Raw genomic sequence first — 18,091 nt, forward strand, 5'->3', positions numbered from 1 at the left:
TAGTTCGATTCCATTTGGATTTTTTCCCCATTCAATTCGATTCACTTCACTTCAATCCAATATTGATTAATTATGGAACAACAAGTGTTCTGAAATATCAAGGACGTGATAAAACCGCACAAACATTAAATTCCAAATGAAATTTTGCGGCGGAAGTAACCGGTTAAATAATTTAGTCTTATGATCGCTTTATTTACACAAACATCATCAGCAAGGATGAGATGAAAATGTCATAATTCTAATTCAGTCGTTGTAAATATAAATTCAAAAGATTCTGAATTGTCTTAAAGTACAATAAGTCAGGTCTTTCATAAATGTAAGAATATACTTTTAATACATTCACTCCCAGCCATTTTCACTACCAAAAGAAAGATTAGAGTCTCTTCTTACATCAGGGAAAAAAAAGTTTTTCTGTTTCCATTTTGCAGAAATTAACATTAGAATATAGCTAAGTTTCATCATTATTCACAAATCTGTTTTGAATTGTGGGGAAATCTGCTTGTTTTCAACATGGCCCTGGTTGATCTCTTATACTCTGCTGCCATCTGCTGGCCGTTTTTGTAATTACTACCATTGCTTCACCTGTTCTCTGCAGTCGAGAGGCTGCATCAAAGCCTTCTGTATGCGCTAGCATAAAAAAAACAAAAAAACAAACAAACGTATAAATACGTCTTTGGGACACTTAAAACATTTCAAATAGAACGTCTTTATATGTCTTTGGGAGCAAATGAGTTAAATTCATGTGAACAGTAAATGTCAAGAAAACAGTAAAAATACACACAAAAAAACGTGGCCTTTAAAATTCTGTTTTCTTATAAATTTATGGGGAAAAAGAGATATTAAAATTATGAATCGATACAAGGCTCGAAAAGGAAAATCCATTCGCTATCTCAACTGTGTGATTAACATGCACATGGCCCAAACAATTGACTTGACCTCGTCCACGCCTAAAAGACATCTCCTCCAATGTGTAGCGAAAGCAGCTGCAGCCCGAGCGGCGTGACCCGACCACGTCTGCTGAAAACCTGGACCTGAAAACGGAGCTACGCCTGGCAGAAGAAAAAACTCAGCTGTTGACTGCTGAGAACAACGCACTCGTGGAAAAGTTTCAGGTTAGTGCAGCACTAACGTGCATACATTTGGTTCATTCCAAGTAGCCCTAAAGAGTTTCTGAAATTGTTAGAAAAAGCAGCAGCTTTGTGAACAACACACCGAGGAACTATACGACCTTAAGAAGCAACTCAAACTGGCAGAAGAGAAAGTCCTGCAGCTGACGGGTGAAAAAGACGTAAAAATAAAAGAATTGAAGGTTGGTAAGCAGATCACTTCCTGTGTATCGTAGTAGATCTTGTCAAACCACATTTCCTCACTCAGCAAATGCAGGAGCAGCATGCAGCATCATCTTCTGAAATCCCAAACCTGAAAGAAGAGCTGCGCCTGGCGAAGCGAAAAATCCCACAGGGGTTGACATCCAAAGATCCAATGATGGAGGAACTGAATGTTGGTATCGGAGGAGCACTCGTGTTGGTAGCATTTGCGATGGCTCGTGAACATGTGTGCGCGTTTCCCCAACATTTATAGCAAATGCGGAAGCAAAATGAAAAACAGCAGTCGGAGGCCTTTGCTGAAATCTCAAAACTCAAAAAGGAGCTCCAACAGGCAGAAGATAAGCTCCAGCGGTTGACTTCTGAAAAAGGATCACTGATGGAGGAATTTAAGGCAGGTTCCAGAGGACTTCACGTGACTGACGTGACCGTTATAATTGAATTTGTCTACACGTGCTTTTTTTGCAGCAAAAGCAGCTGCAGTATGAGAAGCACGATACAAAAAAATCTGCTGAGATGTTCAAACTGGAAAAGAAGATCAAAGAGGCGGAAGACAAACTCCAGCAGGTGAAATCTGAAAAAGACACAGAGATGGAAGAATCGAAGGTAAGTCCTGGAAGTCCGTGTCTGCTCTTCCCTCGGGAATACGCGACATTTCCTTTCCCACAGCAAATTCAGCGACAACACGACGAGCAGCAGTCAAAAACCTCAGCGGAAATCGTCAAACTGGAAGAGAAGCTCCGATTGGCAGAAGAGAAAATCCGGCAGGCGACGAAAGAAAAAGACGGACCCCGAGCCACGGTGCGTTCTTTACAAATATGGTTCAACTCAACAAAAATGAAATTATTTCCTCATCCTTACAGCAAAAGAGCAGTTCAAGTAACTCTGACGAAAACTCGGCGCTGAAAGAGAAGCTCGGACTGGCAGAACAAAGAATACAGACGTTGACTGAAGAAATTGACTCACTTAAGGAGGAATTGAAAGTTAGTACCAAAAGACGTTATTGTCATCTTCACGAATATGGATAAAATCAACATCACTACGTTTCCTAATCCATAGCAGAAAAACAGTTCAGTCACATCTGACGAAATCTCTAACCTAAAAGAGAAACTCAGACGGGCAGAAGAAAAAAATCAGCAGTTGACCGAAGAAAACGACAAACAGGAAGTCGAGGTAAACAGAGAAAATTCTTTTGTCATTTGACCAAATATGAATTTATCAGGACTACTAATTTTGCAGCTGCAAAATGTTGACCCAAGCGCAAATTCAGCTGCTGAAGTTCTTCAACGGAAAGTGAAGCTCAGACAAGCAGAAGAAAAAATTCAGCAGTTGAGTGAAGAAAAAGGCAAGCAGGAAGATGGGGTAATAAGTCACGAAAAAAAAATCTTGGTCTTCTGCACCAAATATGAATTTATCAAGACTACTTTTCTAATTGTGAACAAAAAGCAGCTGCAAAATGTTGACCCAAGCGCAAATTCAGCTGCTGAAGTTCTTCAACGGAAAGTGAAGCACAGACAAGCAGAAGAAAAAATCCAGCAGTTGAGTGAAGAAAACGGCAAGCAGGAAGATGGGGTAATAAGTCATGAAAAAAATAAAATAAAATCTTGGTCTTCTGCACCAAATATGAATTTATGAAGACTACTTTTCTAATTCTGAACAAAAAGCAGCTGCAAAATGTTGACCCAAGCGCAAATTCAGCTGCTGAAGTTCTTCAATGGAAAATGAAGCTCAGACAAGCAGAAGAAAAAATCCAGCAGTTGAGTGAAGAAAAAGGCAAGCAGGAAGATGGGGTAATAAGTCATGTAAAAAAAATAATAAAAAATCTTGGTCTCCTGCACCAAATGTGAATTTATCAAGACTACTTTTCTAATTGTGAACAAAAGCAGCTGCAACATGTTGACCCAGCTGCTGAAGTTCATAAACTGAGAGAGAAGCTGAGACTGGCAGAAGAAAAAATCCAGCGGGTGACGTCTGAAAACAACTCTTTGAGGGAGCAATTGAAGGTAAGAACTTCATTATGTTACTATTATCAAAACTTATCTGGACAACAATGCTCCCGGCGGTATAAACTTGAAAGTTTTGACTGTTTATCAGGGCGGCCTGACTTCCCCGCTGCCGCACGGATGTGAGCAGGAAATCCGGATTCTCGACCTGCAGAATGCCATTCACAACGTAAACCCCGTGACATTTCTCAACACTTTCTAATCTGGAATATTGATTTGAGCCAGAATAATCTTTCACATGTGGGAAAGTTGAATCAGATAAACTCTGAACTAGATAGAAAACAAAACAATGAGCTAGAGTATTGAAAATGCAGCTTTTGAAAAAAGTGGTAGTTGTGGTATTTACTTAAGGTAGATCGAGAATCATCAACTTTAAAACAGCAGATACAATGAAAACAACAGAGGCCCCAGAATTGAACCCTGTGGAACACCTTATACATCATATAGCGCACAATGGACTTCTTTGCTAATATGCTGTCAACAGTATCTTCATCTGACTATTAGATTCTTCAGGTCTTACCTCAAAATCCAAAGTTCTTGTGACTTCTCTGTTGTGATTCTGCTGACTTGTGTGTTGCGGGGGTGAAGCTGGAGCAGGAAAAACTGGAGCTGCGTTCGCAGATCTTCGCTCTGCGGGACCGCGAACTCGATGCTCGTTCTGCTGCGCTGGTTCAGAATGCGGAGGCGACGGAGCGGCAGAGACAAGTAGCATCCAGTCTTAGGTTTGTTTGATCGACAAAGTTCAATGTAACGCTGTGCTGAACACAGCGGTACATTTGATGAGAAATGACTTGATGACATCACTTGACTTGACTTGACTTATCTAAAGGAGGCAACAACAGCAGATTCAGGATGCGATTATGGACCTCCAACAACTGCTGTCGATAAAGAATGATGAATTACAAAGTGCTCACTCCCAGATGGAACACCTGAAGGTCATAATCGGTACGGATGTAGCCCTCGTTCCGTTCCCTAAACCCTTGTCTCATTTTTGGGCTCGATTTCCACAAATGTGTTTTTTTTTGCCAGAGTCGCTGAGTCAGGAGGTTTGCCAGCACAAGCAGGAAGCCGAGGCCCTTCGCATTTCTTTCTCGGCGTTGTGCATAAAAAGGGACGTCCTGCAGGAGGATGTGGTGACCAAGACCAGGAGGCTGGCGGTTCTCCAGGAGCAGCTCTGCAAGAAGGTTGCTTCCACGATGTTACCGTTTTTTTTTTTTGTTGTTTTTTTTTTAATGCCATCTATACATGTAGATGCACTCATAGCACACAATTTTCTTCAGGAAGAGTCTGAATAATGAACCGAACCTCTGATGTGAGTATCTCCGTCCCCAAGAGGCAACCAGTCAACACTGTTCACGTCATCGGCTGTTTGTTTTTTTTTTACATTCCAGACAGCTGGAGGTGGAACAGAAAAGCCGGGAGAGGGAGCTGGCCACTCAGAAGATCCTGGAAACCCACCAGGAGGCACTTTTGCGACTCACGAGAGAGAACGAATTGATCACCGGCGAATACAGGAGGCTGCAGGATGACGTGGCCGCCGTCACGCAGGAGAAGCAAGTCCGTAAAAATATATATGCTGCTCGCTGGTCAAGTAGTTCAAATGGAATCGTCTCGTCTAGGCTGCACAGGTGAAGATGGAGGAGGCTTTATGTGAGCGGGAGGAGCTAAAACAGAGAGTCCATTCGTATGTCAATACGGTGTCCAGGATTGAGAACATCTTGAAGACAAAGGTAAGGGAAAACTGCAACTTGGCAGGCGCTCCAGCTAGCCTAAAATGCTGCAGCCCGAGTACTGATGAGAGTCAGCAGTGTGGCTCGTTGGTCTAGTCGTATGATTCTCGCTTCGGGTGTGAGAGGTCTCGGGTTCAAATCCCTATTTTATTATTTTGTCCCTTCCAATGGAAATTGCCACACAATGGCCCATATGACAAGTAAGAGGGACGTGACGTCATTTGTGTGGCTCGTTGGTCTAGTCGTATGATTCTCGCTTCGGGTGTGAGAGGTCCCGGGTTCAAATCCCGGACAAGCCCTCTTTTATTGTTTTGTCCCTTCCAATGGCAATTTCCACACGGTGGCCCATGTGACAAGTAAGAGGGACATGAAGTCATTCGTGTGGCTCGTTGGTCTAGTCGTATGATTCTTGCTTCGAGTGAGAGAAGTCCCAGGTTCAAATCCCTGACGAGCCCTATGACAAGAGTTTTGTCCCCTTTTCTCTGGAAATTGCCACACGGTGGCCCATAAGGGGGTTATAGGAATCTTTTGGGGGTCTTAGGGTTTTTGCTCATGCTAATTATGATATGAAACGTTCATACCATCTCATCTCCTCGATCTGCTCTGGAGTATATGTTGAAAACAGCTGACTATGTGTGTCTTCCTTTGCAGGACGAGGAGAACCTTAACCTTGCGGAGCGTTTCCGCATAGCCTGCTCAGACGTGCAAGAGCGGGAGCAGCAGCTGCAGCAGTTGAACGAATTCATCGGCTCCGTCCGCCTGGAGCTCCTCTCGTCTGAGACCGAACGCAAGCGCCTGCACGAAGCCCTCGGGCACAAGGAGCGAGACATTGAGCAGGTGAGACCACAGTTTTCTGAGTCGATCCTGCCTGACCAACTGACCCAAAACTACATTTCTTTGCCTCTCTAGCACATGCAGGACTTGCAGACGTACAAGACGCAAGCGGCGACGTTCGCCCAAGGGTTGTCCCAACTGGAAGAAGAGGTTCGCGTTCTTCAGGAGGAGAAAGCGTCTCTCATCGCCGAACTGGCGTCAGTCAGGGAAGTCTGCGTCAAAATGGACTCGGACAAGGAAATCGCTGCCCAGCAACTTTTGCACACGAGTATGGAACTGGAGAGGGTGAGGCTCTGGTATAAGTGGAAGTACTGATTCAACCCATTTAACTATAAAAGTACACTGAATTGTTCTTCAATGCAAATTTTTGCTGTCAATTATTTCCAGAAAAAAAGGGGGCAGACAAATAAACACAATTAATGATTAATTAAAATAATAATGTAAAAAATATGACTAAAATATTCTTTGAGAATTTAAAAAATACTTCCACAATTGAAAAATAGAAAAAGGTACAGTAAACAATTACTTGTACTTACTTCTCACCACCATCCGTGTGTTGTGCAGGCGACTACAAGACAGGACGACGCTCTGACGGAGGCGGCCCTCCTCAAGGAGCACGTGGCCAGCGAGAAGCTGGCGGTGCGCAACATGGAGGCCGTGCTGTCCGCCAGTCGGCAGGAAATGTTCCAAGCCCACCAGGCGGCCAGCGAGAAGGAGGCGGAGCTCAGGGCCCTACGCCTCAGGCTCACCGTGGCCGACAACAAGATGTAAGAGCGCGTGTTTGATTGGAGAAATGTTGACTTGAAATGGTCCCGCCGGTGTTTTTGCTTTCGCAGCCTGGTGCACGCGAGGGAGGTGACCAATCTCAGGGCGAAAGTCACTCAGCTGCAGACCAAGATGGAGGTTTTGAGTAGCAAAGTTCTTGGACAGTGAGTCTTACTCTGAAATGGGAAATGTTTCACTCGTAATTGTTTCGTAATTGTTCATTGATTCATCCAAAAGGGAACTGACCTGCTAGCTCGAAATAGTTAATAGGTGCGAATGTGTGAATGCTTGGCTATGTGCCCTGTGATTGGCCTGGCGACCAATCCAGTGTGGACTCTAACTTGGCGGTAAATGGTAAATGTCAGTGAGATCATTGATATACTTGCTAAAATTTATACTATTTCTGCAAAAGTAACTGTAGTCAGATTACGTCACTGAGAGAATGTGTTCGATTAGTCGCTCCTGTAAAAACTGTGTATTTTTGAAAAAACACTTAACACATTACCAGTGTCGTCTCTCCCAAAAGCGATGCCCTCCAGGACACGCCCTCGCAGGATATCTCCTTCAGGCCCCTGAGGGCCTCCTCGCCCGTCGACCAATCAGCCGCTCCTCGCCGGACGCCTCGCGATAGCTCCGACCAAGAAGAAGAGTTCAGGTTTGGGCTCACTTGACATGAAGACCCTGAACTCAAGTGATCCCAAATTAGTCCCACAACCGTCTACATGAATGTGAGGCCCTCAGAGCTTTGGCTTTGATGCCAGGGAGCTTTGTTGTAGCGAGTTGAGGAGTTTCACTTTGACAAAAGTAGTGCTTAACTGCCATCTTGTGCCATTTGTAGGAAATTATTCCCATCTTAAATGGGAATGTGATCTACTCTGAGATGTTCAGTGCTTGTGGTAGGGCTCGGTCTATATTCGTGTAGGAATACTGTACAACCATACCGATAATCACACCAAATTGGTGCATTGCAAAGGGCTGATTATTGAATGTTACAAAAATGTCTCACATTCTGTTGATGGTTAAACATGCAGCAGGTCACAGTGGGAGAAAACCATCTGAAACAATGTTATGTTTATTCAAAAGTAAATATAAACACATTTAAATTTATAACATGGTGAGGAAAAAATGATGGAGGTATACAATGTTATATCGTACAGAAAAGTAGAAAATCCAAAATGTGTGTCAAACAATTCTATGGCTCAATAAATATTAGTTGGTAAATGCTGGTAGGGCGACTCTACTGTGGTTTAATTTATGGAAAACGGTCAAACATATACAAAAATATATACACATTTGCAGTTTTTGTGCATCTCTATGAATTAGAATATGATAGAAACATTTATTTTTGTAGTTCTATTCAAGTGTGAGTCGTGAATATACAGTTTACGTGTTTCCTGTTTTGAATAGAACCGCTCAAAATAGAGTTTTCCACCATACTCGAAATATTAATGAGATGCACTTGTGGCACCTTGACTTGCGAGTATTCCTATTTAATATTTGTGGCTGTTTGTTCCATTTAAAAAAATGGCTGAAAGTGCATCAGCAACTGCGGCTCTCCTTGCCCACACACAAACACGCAGTTAATTTTGTAATAAAAGCTAAAGTCAGTCAACAGTTACAATGGACCCAGTAAAAAGTTGGGGCACTCAAGTCAATGTACCACTGTATGTACTGTAGAAACATGGAAAAAAAAAAAAAAAGATGTATTAATTGTCTGACTTGTCAGTGGAGCTGTTGATGGGCGTGCGCTGCGACTCCGTTGAGACGTTGAGCGACGACGAGCTCCGCAGCGGCGAGACGGACAGACCTTGCCGGCGCATTTCCTGTACCGCCCTCTCGCTGGCAGCACACAGACAATCAAATAGTAACCAAACACCTGCTTTTACTTTAGAAAACAGTTGATCACATTTTTGCAGTATCCAAACCAGTGACATATATTTAATAAAGCATTCAACACTAGGTAGGAGTCATTGAACTCACCGTTCAAAGCGCTCTGACGTCAGTTGTCTGTTGAGGACGTCCTTATCCGCCTGCAGCTGGGAGACTTTAGTGCGCAGGTTGGAGACGTCCCTCGCGTGCTCGGCACTGTCGTGCAAAAAGAAGAAGGAAAAAAAAAAAAAGTTATCCCATAATCTTTTGATATCCAGCTGTCTTTGTCCTGACTAGTAAAACAATTGAGCGCACAAGTAGGAATGACTTCAAGTCAGATCAAGTGTGCGTTCCTTACTTCTTGTTGTCAGCCAGGGTGAGTCTGTCTCGCAGGACCTTGAGCTCGGACTCCTTCTCGCTGGCCGTCAGGTGGGTCTGGAACTCCTTCTGCCGATTGGTGGACAGTATCTTCTCCAGATTTTGCACCGCCAGTCGCTCGCTGGCCAGCTGCTTTTTCAGCAGTGCCGCTTCAGAGCGCACGTCCTCCAGCTCTACTTCCACCTGGATGGGATTCATCTCAAACGTTTTAGCAAGCGAGTATAACCCGGTGAACGCTGACGTACAATTCCAAACACGGAGGGTGAAGCTGAGATTCGAAACTGGAACCTCAGAGCTGCGAGGCAGGCATGTGAATCGCTCATCCGTGGTGCCTGGCTCACCCTCTCTAGTTCCATGCTCTTGGACGTGACGTGTCGCGCGGTGAGCTCCTTAGCGGAGTCCAGTTTGACGCATAGCTCCCTGACGGAGGCCAAGTCAGAGACGAGAGCCGTTTTCTCCTCCTGGGCCTTGCGCAGCTCCTCCTCCAGTCGGGCCATGGTTCGGGCCAGCGTTGACACTTTGGCCTCGTATGCCTGCAGGGCTTGCATATGCTGAAGAAGACAAAAAAATGTAACGAAAAAACTAAAACTCAAAAACAATTTTATTAACGAAATAAAATAAAAGAATGAAAATGCATCATGATACGATAATTATCACGATATTGTTGACATATTGTTGATAGGTTGACGATACAGAAAAAGGTCACAATATTGTCAAAAAAAACAAAACAAAAACAGCTCACACAGCAAAAAAAAAAGAAAAAGAAAAACAATATTGTACTTTTGTACATTACAGCAATGCGTATAAACAACATACAATATCTAATAACAATAATGAGGCACTTGCTAATGCAAGCACACACCGAGTTCCTCCACATATTGACTCGGTTCACAAGCATATCACGTCCCCTTCATATGACCATTAACATGGATTTTAAACTCACAATGTCCAAAACATGCCTTGTGAAAATTAAACTGCACTAAAAAAAAAAGCCACCAGAGGGTGCTAAAACTGCACAAATGGAAATCAACCTGACTTTAACAGACGTGCTGCTTTTAATATCGTGACATGACGATGTATTGTGGCAGTTTTAATATCGTAATACAACGATATTGCCGTTATCGTTACACCCCTATAAACTACATTTTATGTTTACAAAACTAACTAAAACTATCTAGAATTATAGCGAAAATGTCAGTTTTAGTCTTTGGTAATTAATACACGAGACTTTGGGGATGATTTTAATTATTTTGATATTAACTTGAATAATGACGTCTGAAAGTGTGTCACGTAGAAGTGATGTCATCCAGCAGCAGCCAATAGAAAACGTAAAAAAAAATACTGAAACTAAGTAAAACTAAGCATTAAAAAAGAAAAAAACAAAACTAATAAACACTAACAGAACCACCCTGAACTAATTTGAAAACTAAACTCAAAACGAACTAAAATGCAGATTCCAAAACGACAACAATTCTGGTGTAACCTGCTGGATCTCGAGCTCCTTGTGGCTGAGGGTTTCGCGCAGGTGCCTGCGTTCGGCGTCGGACGAGAGGAGCTCCAGGCGGATGGAGTTCTTGATCTCGTCGATCTGCTGCAGCTTGTGTTCCCGCTCCTCCACGTCCAAGTGGGCCGTGCGGTAGCGCTCCAGCAAGTCCAAGTTCTCCTGATCCTGCGGGGGGCAACACGACACAGTCAGCTTCACGAGGGAAATACTGGCCAATACAACCCAGCAATGACAGATGAAAAAACTACTGTCAGAATCGGATGAGCTGGGATGAGGAAATTATGATATTGATTTGATCACTTCTCGTTCTAGTATTTTCTGAGATGGTACTTGGTGTCATGTGTAGCAATTTTCTCCTGCCTTCGTCTTCAGCTGGTTCTCAATCCTGGCCACCGCGGTTATATAAGAGTGCACTCGCATTTTCAGCTCGTCACGCTCACGTAAAGCCTCTTCCATCTCCACATGGACCGTCTGGACGAGACAGCAGAAGCAGAACTTGGCGTTCGTTCTTTGCTTTTGAAAATATGACGGAACGTGCTCCTTACTTGGTTCTCTCTGGTCATGGTGGTCAGGTCGTCCTGAAGCCTCCTCTTTTCTCTGGATGTGATCTCTTTAGTTTTCTGTAGTCCCGCCAATTCCATCTGGGCTTCGTCCAACTGTTTCCTCAGACTGGCGATCTCCCTCTCACGGCTGTTTAGCGCCCCCTGCAGTTGACTGACACGCAAAAGTCTTGACTCAGTATGACGGCGCTTTAAAAAAAAAAGAAGTCTACTTACGCCATAGATCTGTCCATCGCGGTCACTGTGAGCCTCACATCCTCAAGCGTCTTCGCCTTAAGAAGAGAGAAAAAAAAAAAAAAACATTCCAGTGCATTGCAATTATCACTATGGAAACTGCTGACATGCGCCCAACAAGCTTATTTGAGAAGCTTAACCCTGCGGTTATGTTTGTTTTTCAGCAGCAGAAATAATGTCCATGAGTCATTTTGATCAATGGCTTGTTTTATAATTGAATAGTGTCAGGGGGAAAAAAAACAAAAAACATAATAAACATTGACTATATGTAGCAACAGCGGGTCAATCTGACATTTGGAGACACTACCTTGTTTTCAAGCTCGCCCTGAAGAGCAACCAGCTTCTCGGCTTTTTGATCCACCTCATCCTGCAGGCCGTCCTTCTCCTTATCCAGCGAAGTGAAGGAGAACTGAAGACGTTCCGCCTCCTGCTTGTGCTTGGACACCTGCTGACGCAACATCCCTGAGAGACAAAAATCAGAGCATTCAGGCGGCAGACTCATTAAAAAGCCGAGTTTAACATGACAAATAGTCACCTATGGTCTCGTCTTGAATTTCCATCTGTTCTTGAGCGGCGTGCAGCTCGGTGGTCTTTACAGAGAGTTTGTGTTGGAGGTCAGAGAGCGAATATTGTGTCTGCTCCTGCTGCAGCCTGACATACAGAAAGAAAATGCGCAAGATCAAATTTCACAACCAAAAAAAATGGTGAGGTTTTGAGCATGTTGTTTCATAATTAACTCATTTGCTCCCCAAAATGTATATGTTCTCTTTTAAATGTATTAAATGTCCCAAAGACGCATATTTTGTTATGCTTGCGCATACAGAAGGTTTTGATGCAGCCTCTCAACTGCTGAGAACAGGTGACTAGAAATAGTAGTAATTACAAAAACAGCCAGCAGGTGGCAGCAGAGGATAATAACTCAACCAGGGTCATGATGAAAACAAGCTGTTTCCCCACAATTCGAAGCAGATTTGTGAATAATGATGAAACTTAGCTATATACTAATGCTAATTGCTGCAAAACAGAAACAGATAGAAATACTTTTTTTTTTTCCTGATGAAATCTTTATTTTGGTAGGTTCCATGATTTGATAGCAATAGAACACAATATTCTGTGGGCCTTGCAAAATCAGTCAAAATCCAGGAAAACAGCCGGGAGCGAAGATGTTGCTTCAGTGAAAATGGCTGGGAGTGAATGAGTTAATAAATAAAGACATCCTCTAGCCTCTAGTAAATAATAATTTCCTGGCATTCCCTGGAATAGGGCAAAGAAGGTCCACTGGTCTAGTCTACTGTGTATTTTGCAAACAAACCTCAAAGCAGAAGCCGTTTTCCTGAGTTGCGCTGCCTCCTCTGCGCTCTGAAGCAGCGCACTGGACTGAACGTCCAGCTTCTGCTCCATGTCCCGCTTGCTGTCCTTCAGCGCAAACAGCTGTGAACGCAGGTCCAAGTTCTCCTGTTCCAGCTTCACGCCACAATTTAGAAAGTGTGCAGAAAAGTTACAAGTCGAGACGAAGCCGGGTATGTTTGACATTGAGGTTATTCCGGGTTCTTATTCAAGACAGCGGAGGCAAAAAGACTTCAACCTAATTTTGCAAACATGGAAAACAATGTGTCACATGTTAAATAATTATCAGGCTTACAATGTGAATGCCATTCTGCAGGTCAAGAATCCGCTTTTCTTGCCCATGTCCATTTGGGACAGAAGTCGTCTGGCCATCCTAATGAAGAAGAAGTAGAAGAAGACAGAGACATCCAATAATTTAGGAACTTGATGACATGGAAGAGAAAATGCTCAAATTTGGCCAGATTGTCAGTAGGCGCTTTTCCGTTACTGGTTACAAAACGGCCTGGCCCCGCTCTACCTCCCTTGGCCTCTGTTGCTTTGGGATCAACTGAATTTTATTTTGTTTGATCATTTTTCATATTGCCTATATTGTTTGTTCTTTAAACTGAAATACTATTAATAAAGTTTTTTTAAATGCATTTATTGAGCATTGCATACCTCGCCGGGTCTTTTCATTTGAACGGAACTCGAGCGCCAATTCCTTTGAATGGACCGGGCAATGCACACACTGCTTGCTAAAATGGTTACTACTAGCTTGACTCTTTTCATTGGTACATATGAAATTGTAAATATGGTTGAGCCATAATCTAAAACACAATATTTGTGTAGTCGACCTGGCACCAGCGGATTTGCATGCAGTATTTGCAAATTTGAGATTTTTTTTGTTAATTTTGTTCTTTTCATGGATGCCCCTGGAACCCAACCACCACCACTCTCTTTTTAAAGTATTTTTTTGTAGGCTTTCGAAAGAAGAGAGACGTGAAGTGCATGTACAGAAGCATACCAACCTTAAATTCCTCCATCAGCAAATCTCTCTCCGCCTTCACCTGCACAATTTTACTTTCTGCCAGCCTGAGTTCCTCTTTCAGGTTCAAGACGTCTTCGGACGTGCTTGAGCTTTGACGGGCGTCCTGCAGCTGCTCTTGTATCTGCAGAAGTGAGCCCTATTAGATGCCATTTTCAAATATAAATATCTTGAGGTGGGGCTTTTCACCTGGTAAAACATAACTTTGAAGTGGTCTCTCTCAGCAGTGAGAGCGTTCACGTTGGTCTGGATATCCTCCATGCGCTCCTGCCCCTCCTGCAGAGCCGCCTTCAGCTTATCTCGCTCCTTGCCCAAAGTGAGCAAGTCTGACTCGGCGACGCCTCTCTGAACAGCGTCAACAAGTTCAGAATTTTACTACGGTGAACCCACAACCATTAAGGGGGAACACGAGAAATGACACGAGAAATACAGTAAATAAACTACTACTACCCTGATTACCTTTCCCGCTGGACTCCGGCTCCGGACCGGACTCCGAACGGGGCTGCCGGCTCGCCTGCAGCGTTCGACTTCCTGACGGTAGCGGTCCCGCTCCTCCTCCAGACTCTTGACGAAGGCGTCCAGGCGCGACGGCGAGCGTTCCCTTCCGCAGACGCCGTGTTTAGCTCGCAAGGCCTCCAGCTCCAGCACCAGGTCTTTGTCTGCGAGACGAGAGGTGAACATCGTGACTAAAATAATTACAACGGCGTTGATAAAAGACATTTCAGATACTGTAAATTCACCGGCAGACATCATTTTCTCCACTTTGTCCTGCAGCCTGATTTTTTCCGCCTCCAGGAATTCCAGCGTTCCCTCCAATGTCTCGTTCTGCCTTCGAAGCTCCAGCAGCTGCTCTTCGAGAGAGCCTTTTTCGAAGTCCCGCTCAGAAAGCGCCTGTTATACATACAAAAAAGGCTAGTGTAGATCCAAAAAGCGGGTTTTCATTTAAAATTTCCACTAAATACTCACTGCTCGTATTTTTTTAAGATTCTCCTCCAAATCGTCAATGACTTCCTGTTGACTTTGAATGACTTTCTGCATAAGCAAAAAATAATAATTAAAAATGCTTTTAACGTAAAACTATTAGGATTGCAGCACACATTTCACGTTCAATTTAAATGTTAATCAGTCTGTTTTAGGGAAGGGGGTGGCGTCTTATACAAATGGACCACTGCTCACTCCCACAGTTTGTTACCACAACAACCAAGGGGTGGAGCAAGGTAGTTGCAATGACATAAACAGCTACTTCTAGTCTGGATTGTGAAAAGTCAACATCAGGTTTGGCTAATTTTCACTCTTGGAAGTAGCACAGAATTCAATGTACTAGAGCGATTCTTCAAATAATCGATGATTAACAACAACAACAACACTTGGTATACTCCTAAGTCATGGTACCACTTTTCCATAATGTCCATTTAAAAACTTTGAATGTCTCATGCTCACCTTATTATCCCGCAACTCCGTGTCAGCCATTTCCAAGGCCCGCTCCTTATCCATCTCCATCCGCTTGGCCAGGCCGTCGATGTGTGTCAGCTCCTGACACAGTTCAAAGTTCTTCAAGGAGAGGTCAGCGACCTCGCTGGAGGACTTGTGCTGCAGCCCCTCCACCTTCTCCTCCAATGTCTTGTTGCTCTCTTGCAGAAACTCGATCTGTTTGACACAAGGCGACTTTTGAACAGCCCAAACGGGTGGCTGATATTTCTCGACAGAGTGACGCGCTCACCTGAAGGTTGAGGTGGGCGATCAGTTTCTCGTTGCTGACGTTCTGCGCCTCCAAACTGACGACATCGCGAGGTCGGCCTCCATGAAGTGCGCGGTTCAGACGCTCGATCTCTTGGTCCCTCTCGCCAACCTCAAAGAAATGAATTCACTTGAAATGTAAATAAAACATGATCTGGTGATATAGAGGGTACTTACTTGGGTATTTAAGAGTTCGATACATTCATGGGATTCATCTAAGTCTGATTTGACTTTTGTGACTTCATCCTGCAGCTCAACAATCCTACAAATCAAAACAGATGACATTTCTTTTTTCTTTCCAGAATTTGAAACCATCCTCGTGTGTCTTATTAACATTTTTGTGAAATGCTTTCATCCTATTGGCACCAAAACTGAAACAGCAACCTGTTATCAGCCAGCTGTAGGAGATCTGCTATATACGGATCATCAGGCTGGGCCACGGGATACCCGGAAGTCACAGGTGGAGGGATGAGCTCATCCGTCTGCATTCTCTGACGACGGAAAGCGATGTTACGCTTTTTCCCACCTGGTAAAAATACATGATAAGACCTTCATTCAGCATATAAACTCACTCGCCAGTTTTAGTCATTACCCGGCGTCTGTACGACAGCCTGCAGGTTCTTCTCCTGAAGCTGCAGGATGCGCTCGGCTTTGGCTTTGCCGTCCTTCTCCAGGCAGTGGATCTTGTGCGCGTACTGATTGTTTAAGAACTTCAAGTCGCACATGTCACGGTCCAGGTTTCGGATGTGACTTTTCAGCTCTGAAACATGGTGGGCGGGATTGTTTGGAAGGGATGATGACATCATACAAGATCATAGTTGACCAATGTTTACATTTTATACATGTTAAAAGGGGCCTTGCTGCATTGTGACATTTTATGAGTTGTGTTCAAAGTCAGCCAGTCTGAATACAAACCTAAGATTTCAGTATTTTTACTTGATTTTAATTTCCTCATTATTATAAAAACTCATGTATCAAAAAGCATAAAAGTTCAGAAAGGTTGAAGTGGATTGATGCTTATATTGCATTTTTACACCCCCATGAACATGTTTTTTTTTACATAATGTTCATTCTACCCGCACACATACACACTTTAAAAACAATGGCTCCGCCCACGTCATCACATCTTACCTCTAGTTATGCGCTCCATCTCCTCCTTCACCTTGAGGACCTCAATGTGAAGGTGGTTGTTCTCCCGAACCAGTCTTGCATTGTCTGCTCTGTAAGGCTCCAGGAGGGCGTCACAGTTTTGGCTTTCTTTTTCTGACTTTGCAGAGAGTTTTGCATTGCGCAGGCTTTCGGTTGTGTGGACCAGATCACTGAAACAAAGAGCAGTTTATTGCGCTTAATTACCGTTTAGTTAGTAGTTACTGTTTTTCATTTGATTGTAATATATATATTTTTACATACAAACATTTACTGTAATTGTGACTTTACTACATTACTGATAACAGCACCACATTTACAGTGTATTTTAGTTTGAAAATATTATTTTAACAGGCATATGGAAAGCCAACAACAAAAGGAGAGCTATTTATTTTTGCATGGAAGTCTGCAAAAAGTTTATATTTATGCTTAAATGATTCTCGTTTAGTTTTTGGATTTCCCCAGTAATTCACATGGAAACTAAATTGGAATTTGTAAACCTACTTTTGAGGAGGACACGTAGTCGTGTTTTACCTGAAAAGCTTCTCGACGAGAGGCAAGTTTTCAATCCCAAGAGGATGCCTGTAGCCCAGCTGGTCCAGACGTCTCCTCAAGTTGACGTATTTCCTCTCCGCGCTGCTCGCCATGACTCTTAATAACTGTTACACGTCGAAAATGATACACGGAACGGCGTACAGTTGTTAACCAATGCCACTAATTTCATTTAAAAAGCGGAAGCGGAGACTGTTTGCAAACTACAGTACAGTACTTAGCTAGCTAACATTAGCCAAAACCTACAAACACATTTTTTCTGTCTTTTTTCAGTCTGCACGTTCACCACAACCACGCAATTTAATCATTTTTTTACATTACAGTATTAAAAATATGTCAAGCTCGAACCCAACTTACCTCCTTAGGCGGAAGGAAGCACTTTTGTCTGACAGCTACAATTTAGCATAACAAAAAAAAAAAAGACGCTGCCGTCACAACCAAACCATTACAGGAGCAACTATTATATCTTTAAATATTATTTTAGTAGCGCGTATGTCAAGCGTGAGCGTTTTTTAAGCTATTGCGAAAGTTTGAAAAGAGCGCCGATGACCTCAGGTTTGCGTTCGTCACCATGGATGGAAGAACACAAAGGGGGGGGGCGCGCGTAATACTGACCAGCGTCGCCCGTGCGACAAAGTCGGAGGGGCGGGGTGGAACGATTCAACAATCAAAAGTCTGTTTTCTTTAGTTTGGAGTGTTTCTCCTGGTTGCACTAGTTCGTATTCGTGGATCTTTTTTTTTTTTTTTTTTTTTTTTTTTTTTTGGTACAATCAGATTTCTAACTCTTTGTTACCATGTAAATGTAAACAATCAGATTTCAAATTTATCGTGAATCGCCAGTTTTTGTTTTGTTTTTAGTGGGGGGAAAGCTAGCTTTGACGAGCAAAACATTTTTGGAACAATATTCACATATAGTTAATCAACATATTGAACGTATTGATTTATTTATTTTTTTTGTCATTTTGTAGTGATTGGAACATAATTCACCCACAGAACGTTGGGACGAAGGGGGAGTTTGTTGGGATGAAAGGATGAAAGGATAAAAGGACGAGATGTTAGTAGGTCTGTGAGCCTCGCGCAGAG

General features: G+C 43.2%; 2 protein-coding genes across 9 annotated transcripts in view; one reads left to right on the forward strand and one right to left on the reverse strand.

The window, feature by feature from the left end:
- LOC144026505 (uncharacterized) overlaps window positions 1-7,886 on the forward strand; it is a 12,191-nt gene extending 4,305 nt beyond the window's left edge. Inside the window, exons 13-35 of one of the 7 annotated variants that reach the window (XM_077533140.1) lie at window positions 975-1,112; window positions 1,184-1,309; window positions 1,375-1,500; window positions 1,582-1,719; window positions 1,794-1,931; window positions 1,995-2,126; window positions 2,189-2,308; window positions 2,385-2,498; window positions 2,565-2,687; window positions 2,772-2,897; window positions 2,993-3,115; window positions 3,212-3,328; window positions 3,420-3,497; window positions 3,917-4,050; window positions 4,158-4,273; window positions 4,358-4,512; window positions 4,724-4,885; window positions 4,948-5,058; window positions 5,710-5,895; window positions 5,968-6,177; window positions 6,457-6,659; window positions 6,729-6,821; window positions 7,184-7,886. In XM_077533140.1, coding sequence (XP_077389266.1) covers window positions 975-1,112; window positions 1,184-1,309; window positions 1,375-1,500; window positions 1,582-1,719; window positions 1,794-1,931; window positions 1,995-2,126; window positions 2,189-2,308; window positions 2,385-2,498; window positions 2,565-2,687; window positions 2,772-2,897; window positions 2,993-3,115; window positions 3,212-3,328; window positions 3,420-3,497; window positions 3,917-4,050; window positions 4,158-4,273; window positions 4,358-4,512; window positions 4,724-4,885; window positions 4,948-5,058; window positions 5,710-5,895; window positions 5,968-6,177; window positions 6,457-6,659; window positions 6,729-6,821; window positions 7,184-7,328 — 3,114 coding nt within the window. In that variant the 3' untranslated portion in view covers window positions 7,329-7,886. Of the gene's footprint in view, window positions 1-974; window positions 1,113-1,183; window positions 1,310-1,374; window positions 1,501-1,581; window positions 1,720-1,793; window positions 1,932-1,994; window positions 2,127-2,188; window positions 2,309-2,384; window positions 2,499-2,564; window positions 2,688-2,771; window positions 2,898-2,989; window positions 3,116-3,208; window positions 3,329-3,419; window positions 3,498-3,916; window positions 4,051-4,157; window positions 4,274-4,357; window positions 4,513-4,723; window positions 4,886-4,947; window positions 5,059-5,709; window positions 5,896-5,967; window positions 6,178-6,456; window positions 6,660-6,728; window positions 6,822-7,183 lie in introns of all 7 variants that reach the window. The other 6 variants (XM_077533139.1, XM_077533141.1, XM_077533135.1 and 3 more) reach the window with 6 other exon arrangements.
- On the reverse strand, window positions 7,714-17,643 carry LOC144026508 (centrosomal protein of 135 kDa-like). 2 transcript variants are annotated; one of them, XM_077533153.1, is made up of 25 exons: window positions 17,366-17,643; window positions 16,991-17,115; window positions 16,442-16,629; window positions 15,903-16,070; window positions 15,695-15,836; window positions 15,488-15,572; window positions 15,294-15,422; window positions 15,014-15,220; window positions 14,540-14,605; window positions 14,314-14,464; window positions 14,033-14,232; window positions 13,763-13,918; window positions 13,557-13,697; window positions 12,845-12,922; window positions 12,515-12,633; window positions 11,738-11,853; window positions 11,510-11,664; window positions 11,185-11,240; window positions 10,954-11,122; window positions 10,769-10,879; window positions 10,388-10,573; window positions 9,246-9,455; window positions 8,885-9,087; window positions 8,638-8,742; window positions 7,714-8,496 (listed from the first exon to the last, which is right to left on the reverse strand). In XM_077533153.1, the coding sequence occupies exons 2-25, from the start codon at window positions 17,101-17,103 to the stop codon at window positions 8,364-8,366; spliced, it is 3,387 nt and encodes a 1,128-aa protein (XP_077389279.1). In that variant the 5' UTR covers window positions 17,104-17,115; window positions 17,366-17,643; the 3' UTR covers window positions 7,714-8,363. The 2 variants fall into 2 exon arrangements, with proteins under 2 accessions (XP_077389279.1, XP_077389278.1); XM_077533152.1 differs by having other exon boundaries at window positions 12,515-12,666.
- Window positions 17,644-18,091: the final 448 nt, after the last annotated feature.

This window comes from Festucalex cinctus, chromosome 10 (assembly GCF_051991245.1).
Source record: "Festucalex cinctus isolate MCC-2025b chromosome 10, RoL_Fcin_1.0, whole genome shotgun sequence".
NCBI lineage: Eukaryota > Metazoa > Chordata > Actinopteri > Syngnathiformes > Syngnathidae > Festucalex > Festucalex cinctus.